This window comes from Atractosteus spatula, chromosome 8, assembly GCF_055471065.1.
Source record: "Atractosteus spatula isolate fAtrSpa1 chromosome 8, fAtrSpa1.hap1, whole genome shotgun sequence".
Lineage (NCBI taxonomy): Eukaryota > Metazoa > Chordata > Actinopteri > Semionotiformes > Lepisosteidae > Atractosteus > Atractosteus spatula.
Genome location: NC_142713.1, coordinates 60,803,388 through 60,821,505, shown reverse-complemented (window position 1 = coordinate 60,821,505; position 18,118 = coordinate 60,803,388). Strand labels below are relative to the sequence as shown.

Sequence of the window (18,118 nt, the reverse complement as noted above, 5' to 3'; positions counted from 1 at the left end):
AATTCACTGCTGAAAATCACTTTGACTGTTGAAATGAAAACTCTAATGAATTTGGGGGAGATTAAGGACTGAGATGACTTTAGAAGACACAGTAACAATAGATTTTGGTTTTTGATGTGAAATTGTATTCCGCATCCTCTTTAAGAGAAGTACTGCATGAAACTGTGTTGTTGAATTGCTCCCCTGCTGTGGATGTAAATTGAATTATTACTGCTGTATTCCGTCAACTGCCAACATGTGGTACGACATTACGAAAGGGCTACCTATGATTCATTTAATTATAACCCAAGAACAATTAGATAATTTGTGAATATCAGAATGTTTCTTTCATCAGTACTTTTTTTTTTAAAGAGGGCCTCAAACATTTCTGATGGGATCAGAGCTCGCGACAGCAGCTCCACCACCAGCAGAGCAAGCAGAGCTGAAAGCCGCTGTCCTCGCGCAAAACGCAGCGCGGCGCCCTCTTGTGGCGACGCAAGACGAGCCGAGGGCGGTGCTGTGGTCATCACCTGCCCTGCCTGTCCCACAGGATCTCCCGTCGCGCCTGTGTCATTCCGCCTCAAGTGTGTCGGATACAGTACTCAAGCCCCCGGAAGCACAAAGCCAAGCTTTCCCAGCGCAGCGTCACGCCAAGGGCTGCAAGGAAGACTGCGAGGGTCAGGCTCTCATCGACCTTGCGCGGGATGAATATTGACGGGTATATTCGGGCTCGGGCCTACCTGTTCCCTGCGGACCCATGAATTCTGGGGGGGCTTCCCCTGCCGTGGGGGCTCTCTGCGTGTGGGCTGGTGTCGGGGTCCGCGGCGCCTCGCAGCTGGTAAAAGCCACACAACAGCCCCGTTCCTGAGGCTGGTGGAGAGAGGCGGCACACGAGGAGCGGGCAATGGGGGTCCCCGTGTGCGCGCTGTCCAGGGGTCCCTGTCCGCAGGCCTGCTCGGAACCCGTACTGAAGACAGGGGGGCCTGCGAGTCAAGAGAAATGGGACTGCTGTTAAAGTGATCTGGCCCTGGACATCATTCACACATGGAGCTACTGAAGGACCATCTCTGCAACACATCCCGAGCGCTTTTCACCGTTGTTCTGTTTTCCCCAAACACAGGGCGTTGTTCTATATGTCCAGCGCTGCTGTCCTTGGTCCAGGGTCAGTATTGCAGCCCTGTGGGAACCCTGGGTTGTCTTTCAAAGCTCAATACCTGCGCAGGTGATACAAGGGCCTGATTGTGCAGATAATCCTTCAGGCAATTAGGTTCTTGAAGTAAAAGAGGCAAATAAAAACTGAGCGAGATGCTCACGGGTCAAAACATCTGGTCTGAACTCATCTCCCTCGGAAACATCTTGGCTCTCGCACTGACACTGGGTTCTTATGATCTGATGAGGTTCTATTCAGAATTCACTGCTCCCAGACTCTTGAGAAAGGCTTAATCTTTTGAATTAAAGCTAGTTCAGGTGTATGTCCCCTTTATTAAAATAACTGAAACAACTGGAATCAGATTAAGAACACAGCCATTAGGATGCCAGAAAAAACATCAAGTATTGATGTATAGAGCCAGGAATCATCCTGTTGCTTATCTTATTACAATATCCTTACAACGGACCAAGAACAGCATGCAACATTTATTTCAAACAGTGGCTCATTCAGCAGTAATTCAACATCTTGGCAAACTTTGTAAAGGGATCAAGCATTAGAAATCAGCAAAATGTTGCGTTTGCTCGTTCTGTTTCAAATTCTGTTCCATCAATGTTGAAAGTGCACAGAGTGATGCAGCAGGAGTGGCTGTTATTACCTCACAGCCTTACAGCCCTGGGGTCCCGGGTCATTTTCACACTCAGAAACCTGGGTGCAGTAGTCATGGTGTTCGAGTGGTTGTGTGGCTTCTCCCACCTCTCTAAGACATGCTGTCTAGGTTTGATTGGCTGCCCTAAACTGACCCTTTCCCTGTGTCCCTGTGATGGACAGGCACCCTGTCCAGGGAAGAGACCAGCCAAGAGCTCTCAGTCCTGCCTTAGAAAGCCATCTAAATGTGAAAATCTCTATGTGCGAGAAGCCAGAATAGAATTGAACACCAGGTTTACAAAAAAAAACTGCAGTGAGAGCAGTTACTCTCAGTGGTTTTTTTTCTGTAGCACTTGAACTTAGTTCTGTGTTTGTGCTCAGGTTTTTCAGGTTCTAGTTTGTCACTGAAGGCATCACTGCACTTGTCAGATTCAAGCAGTCATCCATTCTCAAAGTACAATCAATACAGTCACCTCATTAGAGATTAGAAATGAGAGGAAAAGGAAGTTGAAGGAGAAATATTTTTCTGGTGCTGTATCTCCCCCTCTTGGACTAATGTTCAAAGTGCAAGCTTGAGTTTTTTAAAAAGTAATGAAAACAGAAAAGGGCTTCATTAGGATTTTTTCCTGTGCTTGGCAGTGTTCTCTTAAAATTACAATTTTTTTATGATTCAGATCTGCATCAAAACGTTATGATCACTATCAGAATTTAAACCCCAGTTTAGAAGATAGTCTTTCATTTTCTGCTTATTCTTATTTTCCATATTCAAACTCTTGAAAGATTAACACTGCCAACAGATTTTTTATTTTACTTTTAGCTTGTTTTCTTTAGATCTGAAATATAATTTTACACGGTCCTCTACTAATTAATTCCTTACACTTATACAGCGCTTTTCTGGACACTCCACTCAAAACTCTTTACAGGTAATGGGGATCCCCTCCACCACCACCAGTGTGCAGCCCCACCTGGATGATGCACCAGTACACTCCCCACACACCAGCTCTCAGTGGGGAGGAGAGCAGAGTGAGGAAGCCAGTTCAGAGATGGGGATTAATAGGAGGCCATGACTGGTAAAGATCAGTGACTGGAAGCACCCCTATTCTTTTCGAGAAACGCCCTGGGATTTTTAATGACCACACATAGTCAAGACCACAGTTTTAAATCTCATCCGACGGCACCTTTTTTACAATATAGTGTCTCCGTCACTATGCTGGGGCATTGTGACCCACACCACAAGGTGAGCGCCCCTTACTGGCCCCACTAACACCTCTTCCAGCAGCAACCTTCGTTTTAGATTCAAAAGGTGAGCTCCAACATTTACCCACTTCTTTACTTCAAATAGAGTCAATAATATCTAAAAATCGACAAAACCGTCCAGTCAGACTTCGAGAACCACTGACTTAAAACCACGCTTTATTTTATTTAAATTTTAGTTTTAAATGACGTTGTTAAAAATTAATCATAATTAAAATTTGTTTTACGGAATGCACAACGTGGTCAGTGTTCGTCTTCAAACCTGCCTTTGCGCCGAGCTATTCAATTTTCAGAAAAGTAGCACTGAAACAGAGGGTCTCCGCAGAAATAAATAATCTTACTATGATCATTTAGCAATCATAATTTACAAACTGTGGTTTAGCGGTGTTTTCCCACGTGTTAGACACCAGATAATCCAAGTGCCGTGATGCTGACGATAATGACAGCGGACAAAGTGTAAGAGCGACTTGCACCTTGATCTAAAAGGACTAACGATTTTTTTTATTCCCCCCCCCCCCCAACTGACTGGTGTAATCTAAAGTCTTATAACGTTAGAAAGACGTAGTTGGCTAATGAGCTTTCTTCGGGTGTAAAGAAGGATAAACGTTTTTGTTTTTTCCCTCCTTCTACTTTACTTTTTGGCGTGGAATTAATCTGGAATATATGTTTGTTCCTCTGTAGCCCATACGCTTGAACCTCTTAGAAAGATCATCCTTGTCAATGTTACGAAATAATGAGGAAACGTGCATTTTGTGTTTTCTTTGAAAATCACGGGTAAAACGGATGAAACCGTGCAGTCCAAAGGTCTGGAACAACTAGAAAAATAATGGAACCATAAACAGTTAATCCCACAAATCGAATTAATTTGTCATCCCTTGTCCCAACGGGAGTACTGTATCTCCGCACTCACCCCGCTACATGTTCCACTCCTCGGTTCCAGCGGCTGCTGGGAGCTGCGTGTAGTTGCGGGATTTCTCTGAAAACAGGGAGACCTCCAGGTCAGCCTGCAAGGAACTGGCGGAGCTTCCATAAACCAACAACAAGAAATAGGCAGGTTTTTAATAAAACACCGTCCGAGTCCCCTTCCACCGACAGGGGGGAAAAAAAATGTTGTCCGCTGACCCACTTCAGGAAGCTGCGCGGGGGCTTAGTTTCAATGCCCAGGCATGCTGAAAGAAACTAATGGTGCTGTCAATATTCAACCTGCAAAACCACAAGGCCTCAAGGCGCTGATGACAATCTGGAAGCGAATAAACTGCTAAACTGTTTCCATCTGAACCTGTTTATAGTGTGTTAACGAGATGAGGCTACTTGGCCAGCCTAGCCTGTTTATTACTTAATCAATCCCAGGATCTCGGACTATATTGAAGGAAGGCATGTATCTGCTTCAACCAGGTGCCTGGGTTTAGCTTGTGGCACACTCCCGCAACCCTTTGTGTAAAGAAGGGCGCTCTGGTCGCGTGCTCTTCTTGTGCTGCAGCTGGCCCGCCCCGAGCAGAGGTTCCAGACTTGTGGGGAGGATCAGAAGACACTGCGGAAATTGAAGCTGTCCTCGTTGGCCACGACCATAAGCAGTGCAAGAACGGGGATTTTAACCGCAAGAGTTTTAAACACTGCTCCTCAGCAGTTTCATGACCGTGAAGTTACATCCCTCTACGAGTCTAAAGGTCACTCCTGCCAGGCTGTGTGCTGAACATCAGCTCGAGCTCAGAGTGCAACGCTGATGGAGTTAATATTCAGCTGCTGCGCGGCTCAGATTTCACAGCCCTCTCTTACCCACACCTGTACACTTACACGCTACTGCCCAGCCCTGTCGTGTCCCTCTTCATCACACACAGGTGTGTGGATATCAGGACCCCTGTGTCTCCTGACTTTGGCTACAGGTAAACTCATAGCCAGTTAAGCTAATTGTACCACTAATTGAACGAGTTGATAATTGTTAACAGTTTTCTGCATTCAGGGCTTAATCCCACAAATAATCTCCTTTATGCATTTAATGTCCAACAAATATAGTGAGCACAACTCTGCTGCAGTCTGGTGTGACAGGGCTGCCCCTGTAGCTTTCTAAACCACTCTCATTGTTTATTTATAATTTCAGACAGATGAGCGTGACACTGTCTTCTTAGTGCTGCATTGATCCATCCGTTCAGCAGAGTGAGAGAAGAGATGAATCCTCGCCTCTAACACATTTCATGTTAATTTCGTTTAATTTAATGCTAATTTAAAACAGGCTGGATTACAAAACAGCAGCCATATCACCCTGCGACTCACAACTGCTCAGCAGGTGTGAGCCTGGTCAGTACCTGGATGGGAGACCTCCTGGGAAAAACTAAGGCTGCTGCTGGAAGAGGTGTTAGTGGGGCCAGCAGGGGGTGCTCACCCTGCAGTCTGTATGGGTCCTAATGCCCCAGTATAGTGATGGGGACACTATACTGTAAAAACAGGCACCGTCCTTCGGATGAGATGTAAAACTGAGGTCCTGATTCTCTGTGGTCACTAAAAATCCCAGGGCACTTCTTGAAAAGAGTAGGGATGTTACCCTGGTGTCCTGGCCAAATTTCCCATTGGCCCTTACCAATCATGGCCTCCTAATAATCCCCCTCTATGAATTGGCTACATTACTCTGCTCTCCTCCCCACTGATAGCCGATGTGGGGTGAGCATTCTGGCACACTATGGCTGCTGTCGCATCATCCAGGTGGGGCTGCACACTGGTGGTGGTGGAGGGGAGTCCCCATTACCTGTAAAGCGCTTTGAGTGGGGTGTCCAGAAAAGCGCTATATAAGTGTAAGCAATTATTTTTATTAAAACATCAAACTGCATTACTTCAGCCGTGTGGCGTGAGTGGCCTTGCACCGCCGACAGCAGCCACACGGTGTCACTGTTGCAATCGCAAACGCACCACACAGGTTGCTGCCCGCGCTGCTCATTCTTTCTTACCTAGGAGGTTTTGCTCTTCTGCAAAACGTTTGTTGTCTTCAGGCAAAAATAGTGCATTTTATTATTTTTTGAAGATTATTTTTATTCAAATTTCAATAATAATGTAGCGATTGTATCCATGCTTCCTACATATATTCAACATAAAATAATATCCTTAATATATATATATATCAACTTCGTGTAGTATACTGACCAAGAACAGCGAGCCAGTGTATTTTACTAGAAGTCCGAGCACTAGGTTCTTCACCTTAGAGTCCACAAACATCTGAGTATCACCCTTTAAATGAGGTACATCCTTGGATTGCAACTATAGGAAAGAAAGCATCAGTTCTAGAGTTAGAAAATCGTAGGTGTGTGCAGCGTTTTCCGAGATAGCACTGTATCTCTGATTTTATTTTATAGAGATTATAAATGTCGAAATAGGTGGTAGTAAAATTAATTTGGAAATAAAATATGCCTTATAAGCTGCGAATAACTGTACAGTGTGTCAGTCATTTGCATTGTATTCCCTTTACAAAATTTGTGATAAACTCGGCTTTTAAAAGCTTTTGAGGCTGAGCGCAAATTACAATCCAATATACAATATTACACAACTCCAAACCATCTTCTTTCCTCTGTTTCGGTTTCCTCTTGAGGACAGCGTGCAGCAGTTCAGGCGGGTGTGAACAGCACGCAGAGCTCCGCTTCTGGTGAAATGAAACCGAAAGTGCTCCAGTCTGTAAGAGCCAGCAGTACCGTCCTTCTCCCAGTTCTCTATCGATCATGGCCTCTAGCTCCGACAGTACTGCTTTGGCTGGTAAGTCTCTGGCGATTTCTAAGGATTGCACATTTTCTACGATTAGCAACATGCCGTTTTCAGCTGTTACTTCTTAAACTGGGAGAAAACATAACATCACCTTTTTTTAAAGAAACTGAAAGTATATAGTATGTAAACTTGAAATATCTTCCTGCTCACTGTGTTTTGTTTTGACAGGCAGTTGCTTTGAGTTTTGTTTTTATTTTACCAAAGCTGCTGAGTGTCAAACCCCTCGTTTTCCCGTATTTTATGTCAGCGATTCTCGGTAAAATCATCACACCGTCGCCTTGTTGACAACCGGAGTCCGGTCTGTGAGGCATCGGGGAGAAAATACACCGAGAAAACGCGGTTCGTCAAGAGAAGACGTTTCTTCTTTAAGAGTTTTTAGGCTCACGTCATTCGTTATAAGAAACTGGGGATGGGCGCGGAAAAAAAATCCCGATATTTGGAAACAAGTTTTTTAGACGTGACTCGTATTCATTAACCAGTAGGGCGACCGAATGAAAACCCACTGGCGGATAACTCGTGGACTTTTACTCAAGGGATAATGTCTGGTCTGCGGTGCGAGTGGATGACAGGGGTAAGAACCCGTCTTCACGCAGCTCCTCCCTAGCGCACGGCGAGCTGTCCCGCTCCTGCTGGCGCAGTGGACCTCCGTGCAATAAATACAGCTACCATTCACCTTCAACAAATAACACTGTGTCTAGAAAGTCAACTCCTCGAAGGGCTTGATAAAGTCACCCTATTGGACCTCTTTGGCACTGATAATGAAACATGAGCCTGAGGTCGCAGGTGGAAACCATCTGGAAGTGCAATTACAACTGACCATAGGAGGCACTTCTTTGCAATAAGTGTTGTGGGAGCGTGGAACAAGCTGCCTGGCCATGCTGCTGAAGCCGACACCCTGGTGTCTTGAAAGAAATGGCTGGATGAGATCCTGGGATCAGTTATCCACTCACAGGCCTCCTCTCGTCTGTAACCTCTCCTGTGTTCTTATGATTTTGGATTTTGAACGGCTGCACAAAGTCATCAGAGGTCAGAGGTGAGAGGAGGTCCCCCGAGCCCCCAGTGGGACCCCTGGAAAAGCGAGAGGGGTTTGATACCTGACCGGCTCTGGTGTCTGTCTGTCCTGACCCGCGCTGACAGAGGCCGCTCCTGCCCAGGACGTCCCAGAGACACAGCAGCAGGCTTCTGCCAGCGAGAGCGAGGAAGACGACAGCGATGACGAAGACTACAGCCTGAGCGAGACCGACGACGGCGAGGAGGAGTCGGGCAGCGACAGCTCGGGCACTGAGGGGCAGAGTGGCGACGACTCAGGGCAACAGGGGGCAACACCGTCTCCCCAGGCCGCCAGACAGAAGGTGAGATGGAGAGGAAAAAGCTTTTCTGTTCTTCTACGTGCTCCTGCAGCTGGGAACAGCAGGACTCTAAAGCACAAATCACAGTATGGCAAACAGTTATGTCAAAACCCTCCCTGTCTAGTCTGGTGGAAACGCTGTTATAGCCTGTGTAACAGTGTAGGGGTTGTGGACTTCCTTTTCATGGGCTTGAGCGTTTACACCCCGAGTGGAGGGAGAGAGCAGGCGAGGAGTCGCTCAGAATCAGGCGTTTCCGCTAAGGCGAGACAAGGCGAGCTGTGAGGCTCAAGAAAAACATTAGGATAATTCTCTGAGGTTATGAGAGATGACAAGAGTGCAGCCAGCGGCCTGGCTCTGGAGCGAGCGAAGGGAGGTCACCTCTTGATTATAAGCCCCAGGTGGTGCCGGTGAGAGACATTCTCATGCAACAAGCAGGGAGAGAGAAACAGTGTAGAGGCTGTGTTGGTGGTGTGAGGAGCCCTGTAGACACAGACACAGACAGGAACAAGAAGATGAAGATGAAGAAGAACAAGAACACTTCTATAGTGCTGTTCTGGACCTTCACAGGTAATGGGGATCCCCTCCACCACCAGCAGTGTGCAGGATGATGTGACAGCATCCATAGTGCGCCAGTACACTCCCCACACACCAGCTCTCAGTGGGGAGGAGAGCAGACTGATGAAGCCAGATTCAAACACATGATTAAACTCCTAGGAGTGCAGCAGTCAGGTATCCGGATGGTGAGGGCTGAGGGCTGAGGGCTGCCTCCTCTCAGCCGGTGTCGAGGTCTGCAGCCGCTCCTTCATCGCCGACAGTCAGGAGAGCCGGCGCTCGCCATGTGAGGAGTGCAGACACTCCACATTCTTCTACAGCTTTTCAGATCAGGCCAGTGTTGTTTGTGTAGCTGGAGAGCCTCACAAACATCATAGTGTCTCTTAATTCCACAAAGCACAACACGAAGCAGTAACATGAAGAAATCTATAGGAAATTATTCGTTGTATTGCATGTGGTATGATTGCAGCATGACATATTTCTGGGTAGATTTTCTTATAATATTGCACTTTCTATATTAAAGCTTGTAACTGTTACTCTCTTTAATTCATTCATTAAGAAGCCGTGCAGGTACTACAATGAGGGTCACTGCACCAAAGGGAAGAAGTGCCCATACCTGCACATCTGCAAGTACTATCTGAAGGGGAGCTGCAGGAACGGCTCCCAGTGTGATCTCAAACACGCTGCTGCTTCGAGATCAGAGTCCTCCTCAGATGAAGGTACTGGCCACCCCATGCGCTAGAACCTCCCATCCGTAACACTCAGCAACTAACGTTGACCCTCTCAGAGCTTCATATTAATAAACCTTAAAACTGCAGGTTAGTGTCGCTTTGATGGGTGAACTTCAGTCTGCTCGTCAACTCTATGGGGTTTAAAAAACACAAATCATAGTGGTGGTCTCATTCAGGATGACTGACGGTTTTATTGTGCTTTCAGTATTTATGTTAAACTTGCTTTGCTTTTTGAATTATCCTTCAAGGGAGCAGCTGGGTGTTACTGTAGAGCGAGCCTTATTCTGTCTGATGCTTGGGGAAGGGCCCTGTCTGTTCCAGGCCCAGTCCTGTGCGGTAACAGATCCGTCTGACCCAGCTCCCCAGCGCGTGTGCCTGTTCTGAACAAAACGATGCTTGCCGAGCGGGCTGGAGCTCTTCCACATCTTTGTGTTTCCATCCCAGGCGCAGAGCGGAACAGCGACAGGCCCTACAGGTGGCAGATAAGCAGTGGAGAGAGATGGCTTGATATCACCAATGACCACGTCATAGAGGCTCAGTACTCCCTCCCCAGCGTCAGAGGCATCAAACTGTTCAACACGATTTTCGGGTGAGTAGAACTCTCAGCAGTAAGCCAGGACAGTTTGGAGGGGGTCAGGAACCATGGTCGATCTTTTTCAGAAAGAATATATACAAGTAGTTAACGTACAGAAGAACCACTGTAATGCAATTGTGCAATAGTGAGTAGCTACTGCAGTGCCTCGGCTCGTAGGAAAGAGCTTGGCAGAGGCTTCCAGAGCACCGTTCTTCCCACCCTCCAATACTAGACTCTCCAGAGACAGAGACACGTAGGGATGCAGCTACAGTCTGTCAGAGGTGTCAGTTCCTGGTCCTGTGTGACCAGAGTGTCGGCACATGTGTTCCAGGTCTATTCGAAACAGCTTCACCTGAAGAGTTGGGAGAAGCTGTTACAATTGTGCAGTTAAGTTAGTAAACACCTGACTTAGGTGGTTAAAACCTGAGCTGGATTGAAATCCTGGAGATACAGTACACCAGCCGTCCAGGACCGGGACTGGACAGCCCTGCTACAAACACACTGACCCTCCAGGACCAGGACTGGACAGCCCTGCTACAGACACACTGGCCCTCCAGGACCAGGACTGGACGGCCCTGCTACAGACACACTGACCCTCCAGGACCAGGACTGGACGGCCCTGCTACAGACACACTGACCCTCCAGGACCAGGACTGGACGGCCCTGCTACAGACACACTGGCCCTCCAGGACCAGGACTGGACGGCCCTGCTACAGACACACTGACCCTCCAGGACCAGGACTGGACAGCCCTGCTACAGACACACTGACCCTCCAGGACCAGGACTGGACAGCCCTGCTACAGACACACTGACCCTCCAGGACCAGGACTGGACAGCCCTGCTACAGACACACTGACCCTCCAGGACCAGGACTGGACAGCCCTGCTACAGACACACTGGCCCTCCAGGACCAGGACTGGACAGCCCTGCTACAGACACACTGACCCTCCAGGACCAGGACTGGACAGCCCTGCTACAGACACACTGGCCCTCCAGGACCAGGACTGGACAGCCCTGCTACAGACACACTGACCCTCCAGGACCAGGACTGGACAGCCCTGCTACAGACACACTGGCCCTCCAGGACCGGGACTGGACGGCCCTGCTACAGACACACTGACCCTCCAGGACCGGGACTGGACGGCCCTGCTACAGACACACTGACCCTCCAGGACCGGGACTGGACAGCCCAGCTACAGACACACTGACCTTCCAGGACCAGGACTGGACAGCCCTGCTACAAACACACTGACCCTCCAGGACCAGGACTGGACGGCCCTGCTACAGACACACTGACCCCTCCAGGACCGGGACTGGACACCATTACTACCATACTCACTACTACAGACCAGTTATCTAGCAGTAGGATTGAACAGCCCTGATGTTTGGGGAAAAGCAGTCTCTGTCTATAGCAGCCAGACTAATCCCCTCGCACCAGTGTTGTTGGAATCCATCCTTGCATTATGCAGGGGTGTGAAAGTAAAAGCGCAGCACAGTGGAGTGGGGGAGGTGAGGTGAAGCACAGAGACGTGTACAGACCTCAGAGAAACGGGGGCCAAGCTGTGCTTTACCGGAGTGAGCCACTGGGCTCACATCTGGAACAGGAGCGTCTGACCCTGGCGTTCTTCCTGCAGGGTGGTGGCTATAGACTTTACTAAGATGAAGGTGTTGAAGAAAAAACTCAAAGTTCGACGGAAAAGCCCCAGTGGAGCTGGTCAGGAGGCAACAAGCTGGCTTTGGTACTGCCATGGGAAACAGGGCTGGACGCTGTATGGAGAAAAGGTAGAGAGGGGTTCAAGGGGAACTGCAACGCTCTTTTTATATTTCGGGGTTAGAAATAATCAGAATTGATGAGCGCATGACAAACCACAGTAAAAGTCAAATGTACACAGTAGAGTGCAAAACCTCCAATTTACAGCACAAAATAGACAACATTTCCAGGTCTGCGCAGAACAGAGCCATGTTATGTGATTTAGAACGAGGCAACAGAACATCCGGCCCTGTGACACTGTAAACAAGCAGGCTTGTGAGGACATCTCTTTTCATCCAATGGGAATATTGCTCTTCACTCCAAGACAGTTTTGCACATAAATGGAACTTCCTTGTTAACTCTGCATGCAGATAACATTGGAACATTTCTGTGGTGAAATGTCAGCTGCACAACCTGTACTTATTCGCACATACGTCACATGACATTCATCACTATAGTGGCTAGTGAGCGGGAAGGGCCAGAATCACATCACAAATCGTGGGAACTCTCACTCTCGCCCGTACTTTCACAAAGTTCCCGATTCTGTGCTTAATTTGATTTTTTTTCTCTGGCTGACCACTGGCCGCTTACCTTTGCCTGCGTTTGGATGCAGCCTTCAGCTTCAGAAGCCTGTTTCCTATTGTAACTGCTGCAGTATTACACCCGTAAAGCAGAATCTTCTCTAACATTATTCATTCTTTGCCTCACTTCATCTGCTAGGAGAGTGTAAAACACTGTGCGTACTGTGGAATAAAAACACATAGAGGAAGTGCTTTCTTCTGATGTGCTGGTGTCTCGTCCAGGGTGTACTCCGCCCTGCACCAGCTGCTTGCTGGGATAGGCTGGGATCGGCTCCAGCTCTCCCACAGTCTTGAATTGAATAAAGCAGTTAGAAAATGGATGGATGGAAATGCTTTCTTTATGTTATGAGATAAGGCTATTTCCAGAAAACAAAATAAACAGAATGTTGTTTTAAGTGCTCCACGTGTTTAGGGAGTTTGACCAGTGACAAGCTAGGAGTCCCCTGTTAAATAAGGGCGCCTGGTGCTTGTGGCCTGGTGAATGTCATGTTGGTGTCCAGGGGAAGCTCTATGACAGAAAACAAGCCGTCTGTCTCTCGCAGGGTCCGAAAGGCAAGTCTGCTCCAGTGAAGAGCTCTAGAATCGAAAAAGAGTTCCAGAAGAGGCCGGGACGATCCTTCACGTTCACATGCGGTCAGACGAAGTACGAAATCAATTTCAGAGGTATGCCACACACGCGGAAGCTCAGTTCAGAGATGAGAAGGTTACAAGTGAGAGGAGGCCATTCGGGTAGTTTGAACAAGGGTAGTTTGTTCCATACTCCCACAACCCTTTGTGTAAAGTAGTGCCTCTTGTTTTCTGTTTTAAAAGCACTTCCACAGAGTTTCTACTTGTGTCCTTTAATAATTATTAGTTATAAAACAGAGATATAGAAGAAAGTTGGTTGGATTTTTAAAAATCAAAAAGTGGTTTTCTTAGTCAGATCAATGTGCTAGTTCACAAGCCATTGTTTTTGTTAATCTGTAAATTCCAAAAGAGTACAAAATACCAGTTTACAAAAAAGTGGATCGCACTGGACAGATATGTTAAACTGGACGATGAAGTGTCTTTTCTTACCATGAACTGATTCTTACACTATGGCATGAATTATCTAAATGAATTATCTGATGTTTTAAAACTTTAATTACTCTACAGTGAGTGAGGTGTGACCTCCCAATGCCCAGTATCTGACGTCTGTCACAGACACACTCCTGTGTTTTATTTCAAACAGAAATGAAGCAGGTGAACATGGCAACTGGCCATAAGAGGCGTATAGTAAGACGGCCACAGTTTATACTCCCACAAAAAAAGGGAAGGAAAAATAAAAGGTAAGAATTTTTGCAACTGGGAGGATGGACTGACTTAAGGCCTTATTTAAGTGTTTAGATATGCATTTGTAATAGGAATAAACAGCTTCTGAAAATGCGTACATATCAGAACTCATCGGGGGTGATATTATGCAGTTCAGGAATGTGAAAGGAACAGATATGTCCCTTTTCAAGTGAGTTTAGTAAAGCAGCATGGAGATGTGATTCTAAATATCCCCTCTACTGTAAATCTGCTTTGTTTATTTTGCAAAAAACATTTTCTTTTTTAATTGTTTTTGAACTGTTATTAGAAAATGCTGCAAATAAATCTGATTTTGGCCGTCCTGCAGCCTGGAATCCTCTCTCCAGCAGCTGCGGGTGTCTCCAAGAGGCACCACCCCGGTCTGGCAGTTCGAGGGGGACAGTGGAAGATGGTACACCTTCAAGCACAGAGTAGGTGGCCGTGGGGCTGCGACACAGCATTTGTTTTTGGTGATTTTAATTACGCGAGCCTTGAAGCCTGCAGTTTAAGTATACGGTAATTCCTCGTTGTGCGAGCTTAGCTCATTCCTCGAAAACTGCTCGCAAGGTGAAAACTGGTGTAACGGAAATTAAATTCCCTTTACTTCCCATTTATGATTTCCAATTAGATCCTGAACTAAAAATATATCCCTTCAAACATCCAAACTGCACCTTAATACAGCACAGAACGGTGCTGAAGTATGAAAACAATAACACTCCTGGTTAATTATTCCAGTATTGTGTGTAAAGTCATTTAAAACCGATGCATAAATAAATGGTAGGAAACAATAACGCTCATTTATTGCTTATTTATGATACAGTACAGTAGTTGCATCATTACAGTCTTTAGCAAATGCGTAAGCATTAGGTACTATCCTAGGTAGTAGGAAATATTACATCTCATATAAACAAAAACTCATAGAGGTTGTTCACATAGCGAGGGATTATCCAGGACAATCCTTTAGTATCTGAGTTTGAATTTAATTATTTATTACAGAAAAGGCAAGCAAGAAAAATCTTATTGGAAGGAGATGTAGATCACAGGCTTGTCCTCAGTCACAGTTTCCATTTCAAACCGCTGAAAAGCTGCAAACAAAGAGGCCTTTTGCAAAGAACTGAACTGCATTTTACTTTTCATTCATACAGAACCTTGCTATCTCAGACTGCTCCCTCTTACTGGGTGGAGGTATCGTAAGCAAACAGGGTTGGCTTACAACCATATCTTATACTGTATGTCTGATCAGCTACAGTGTATCAGTCTTTCTAATACCTTTATTAGATCTCTGCTATTTAAAATCACTTGTAAGTGATAAGTGGTAAGCTGCACTCACATTTCTTTTTGTGTTCTTTAGAGTGGTACCAACTCTGAGTGTTCAGTCTCAAGCGCAGATATAGAAGCCCAGTTTCAGAGCAACCGTGATGGATCGATGAATTTCCAAGCTGGAGGATTCCAGTACTCTTTGAGCTTTTCAGGTATACATACATCACACACATCTTTTAAAACATGTTTCCTTCTGTTATATCAGTGCAGTCCAACTCTTCCCCTATAGGCCTGGTGTGTCTGCAGAGCCTCTAGTTCTCTTATGAGCAGCAGTGCCCGAGGAGCTAGACATTAATTATCTGGTCCAGTTTAGCCAATAACAGTGTCTCTTAAAACATGAAGAACTTGTCATGACGTGGCCAGCTGGAAGAGCCAGCCGCGTCTTGCCGACAGGCTGCTCATCCAAACACAGGAGCTGGGTGATTCCCAGAGGCTGGCGGAGCTCGGAGGCAGGGCGGAGAGTGACGGAGGTGGGAAAGGGGGTGGGGGCTGAGATACGGACTCAACAGCGGTGCTGAGAGCAGGGCTGGTCTGATAGTGAACGCAGTGTTCAGGGCAGGAGCAGACAGGGAGGCTGCACTGCTGTGATGGAAACTGGTGGAGATCGTGGAGCCACTGGACAGGTGCTCGGCAGGAGACTCATAATCGGGCAGATCAGGTACAGGACAGACTTGGAATTCTTCAGGCAGAGAAAACTGTGGGGACACAGGTCAGAATGCTAAGCACATCATAGTCTTGGAAGCAGCTCAATGACAGAGCACCACACCAGTGGCAAAACAGCGTATAAACAGAATGGTTAATTGGACGAAGGGGGATCAGGAAATCTGCCCCGAGCGAGTCTGAGTGGACCGGGGCAGAATGCGGCTTCTCGCGGGCCTGGGCTCCTTTGCTGAGGAAAGCGAGGGCTGCAAGCTCCCAGTCTCCCAGCCCTGACAGAGCCGAGCCGGGATGAAGACCTGCAGACACTCCAGGCCTGCAAGACCAGAGTCAGGCCCGCCTGCCTTCCGTTCTAAGGCTTTTGCATTATACAGTGAATACAAAGGTAGCTCACTGAATGAAAAATGTTTAGTCATGAGCTATGTTCACTAGCCGTGGTAGTTTTTTTGGCTTGAATGTAATTTGTTTTTGGACTAGCCTTACTAACTGACTTGTCCCTTCACACAGACATGACACAGACCAATCTGACATCCACGAAGAAACGGAGAATCCGAAGGAGTCTGATGTAGCTGAGAAACAACAGATCCCAGACTGGATGTGGATTAACTGCCATTTGACTCGGTTGTTTACAAACCATTACCTACTGTACCTGTCACTGCCATGTTGTTTCAGATAGGTGTGCAGCGATCAGTTCAGCATACAAGTGCAATGTGTTTTAATCTGCCGTCTCTTTGCTCAGATGTTAATACCACCTGCCTGTCTGACTGGGTTCTGATCGCTTTCATATTTTCATCCACAAACTGCCAAGAAATAAAATAAACATTTTCTGATGTTTTATGAAGCGCAGGAATGCATTAGTTGAATCCATCCATCCATCTTCACTCCGCTTTTTCTGGTGAGGGCCGCAGTTGCAGCAGGCTGAGTAGACCATCCCAGACTTCCCAGTCCCCAGCGACAGATTCCAGCTCCTCCTGGGGGATCCCCAGGCGCTCCCAAGCCACCCGAGAGATATAGTCCCTCCAGTGTGTCCTGGGTCTGGCACGGGGTCTGTGCCCAGTGGGATGTGCCCGGAACAGCTGACCGGGGGGCATCCTAACGAGACGCCCAAACCACCTCCACCGGCTCCCCTCGATCTGAGGGAGCAGCGGCTCTGCTCCGAGGCTCTCCCGGATTGCTGAGCTCCTCGCCCTGTCACGGAGAGTCAGCCCAGCAGCCCTGCGGAGAAGGCTCATTTCTGCCGCTTGTACTGTATCTGCGATCTCGTACCCACAGCTCATGGCCACGGGTGAGGACAGGGATGTAGATCCACTGGTAAACTGAGAGCTTTGCACCAGGTCTGTCTGTCCCTGCCTCCTGCTAGGAGGGCGTGTCCACCGGGTGGAGGACTCCCTCAGAGTGTTCCTTCCACCGCTCAACGGTTTCCCCAGGAGAGGTCAGTACTGCCCCGTCCCTGCTTAGGACAGCCTGGGTGAGGTCACCCCTTCCCCTGCCCAGGCGCCACACGGATTGCCCGAACAGCCTCGAGGCCATCGATAGTCCTCCTCCATGGCCTCTCCACACTCCTCCCCTGCCCGAGCCTTCGCTCCAGCGACCAGTCTCACAGCAGTCCTTTTAACCTGCTGGTGCCTCTCAGCTGCAAGTCCCAGAAGGCCACCTGCTTCAGCTTGACAGCTTCCCTCACTTCTTAGTTAAATGATATCAGCATTCGTTAAATAACTAAAATGCAGATGTAATAAGCATTAAACCTCAGGATACATTACTGAAGCCATATTATCCTCAATTCAATAAAGATCAAATTAATCTGGACTGAAATTGTGCCTGACTTTGTTGGCAAAATTTGTCAGAATAATCCAGCCCCCTTCCCCATCAGTTGCAAATTACAAACACAGTCCTGTTCAGTGACTACAGGTGTCCACTCACCGGAACCAGAAGCATGAAAGACTTTAAGAAAGAGCAGCAGTTTGGAGGAGTGGTCTGATTGGTACTTCATCCAGATTGTTTTAATAAAATGTCCTAATGTATGAATGGGCACACTAATATGTTTTTTGGATATGATCAGTATTTTTTTTTTAAAGAATTACATGTGTATTCCACAACTGGCTTATAGGACCAAGTTATGATTTGATCTAAATATGAATCCAAGTTCTGATCTCTTGTCAGATCCACTCTACCACCAGGCTTGATAGTTTCCTTAACTGCTCCTCGCCCGATTTGGGAATATTCTGTGTCTGGAGTCCACATGACTGTCTTTTATCTGAGGCAAATGTCGTGTGCTGGAAAAATTAAAGTGTCACAAACGTGAGCGTGAGTCATTCCACAAGGCAATGCTAAACCATCAAAGAACAGCTTCACTTTCTTTGAGCCACGTCAATAAATGAGGTTTATTCACCCTCAGTGTAAAGCCATCCTTCACTCTGTCTCTGCAGGACCGAACAGAAAACTGCAGCAGGTGAGTGGAACCCCTCAGTGCTGCGTCTGTTCCTCCTGCAGTTGACTTCGGGGGACTTCTTTACCCAAAGGGTT

General features: G+C 47.2%; 2 protein-coding genes across 2 annotated transcripts in view; one reads left to right on the top strand and one right to left on the bottom strand.

Annotated features, from left to right (window-relative positions):
- LOC148829978 (uncharacterized) overlaps positions 1–4,071 on the bottom strand; it is a 131,489-nt gene extending 127,418 nt beyond the window's left edge. Inside the window, exons 1-2 of the mRNA XM_088922685.1 lie at positions 3,939–4,071; positions 720–962 (exon numbers count right to left, since the gene is read on the bottom strand). Of these exons, the coding sequence (XP_088778811.1) occupies positions 720–962; positions 3,939–4,058 (363 nt within the window). The 5' untranslated portion in view covers positions 4,059–4,071. The remainder of the gene's footprint in view (positions 1–719; positions 963–3,938) is intronic.
- Positions 4,072–6,630: 2,559 nt separating this feature from the next.
- Positions 6,631–16,436, top strand: LOC148829977 (uncharacterized). The gene is made up of 10 exons (XM_088922920.1): positions 6,631–6,763; positions 7,910–8,124; positions 9,233–9,392; positions 9,849–9,993; positions 11,614–11,761; positions 12,853–12,973; positions 13,521–13,617; positions 13,947–14,049; positions 14,970–15,090; positions 16,103–16,436. The coding sequence occupies exons 1-10, from the start codon at positions 6,730–6,732 to the stop codon at positions 16,162–16,164; spliced, it is 1,206 nt and encodes a 401-aa protein (XP_088779046.1). The 5' UTR covers positions 6,631–6,729; the 3' UTR covers positions 16,165–16,436.
- Positions 16,437–18,118: the final 1,682 nt, after the last annotated feature.

What these genes read in the sequence shown, in the direction of transcription:
- LOC148829977 (XM_088922920.1), top strand. Translation starts at nt 6,730, where the DNA reads ATGGCCTCTAGCTCCGACAGTACTGCTTTGGCTG. An exon ending in GGACGCTGTATGGAGAAAAG is followed by an intron (nt 11,762 to 12,852) that starts GTAGAGAGGGGT and finishes TGTCTCTCGCAG; the next exon opens with GGTCCGAAAGGCAAGTCTGC. An exon ending in GTACTCTTTGAGCTTTTCAG is followed by an intron (nt 15,091 to 16,102) that starts GTATACATACAT and finishes CCCTTCACACAG; the next exon opens with ACATGACACAGACCAATCTG.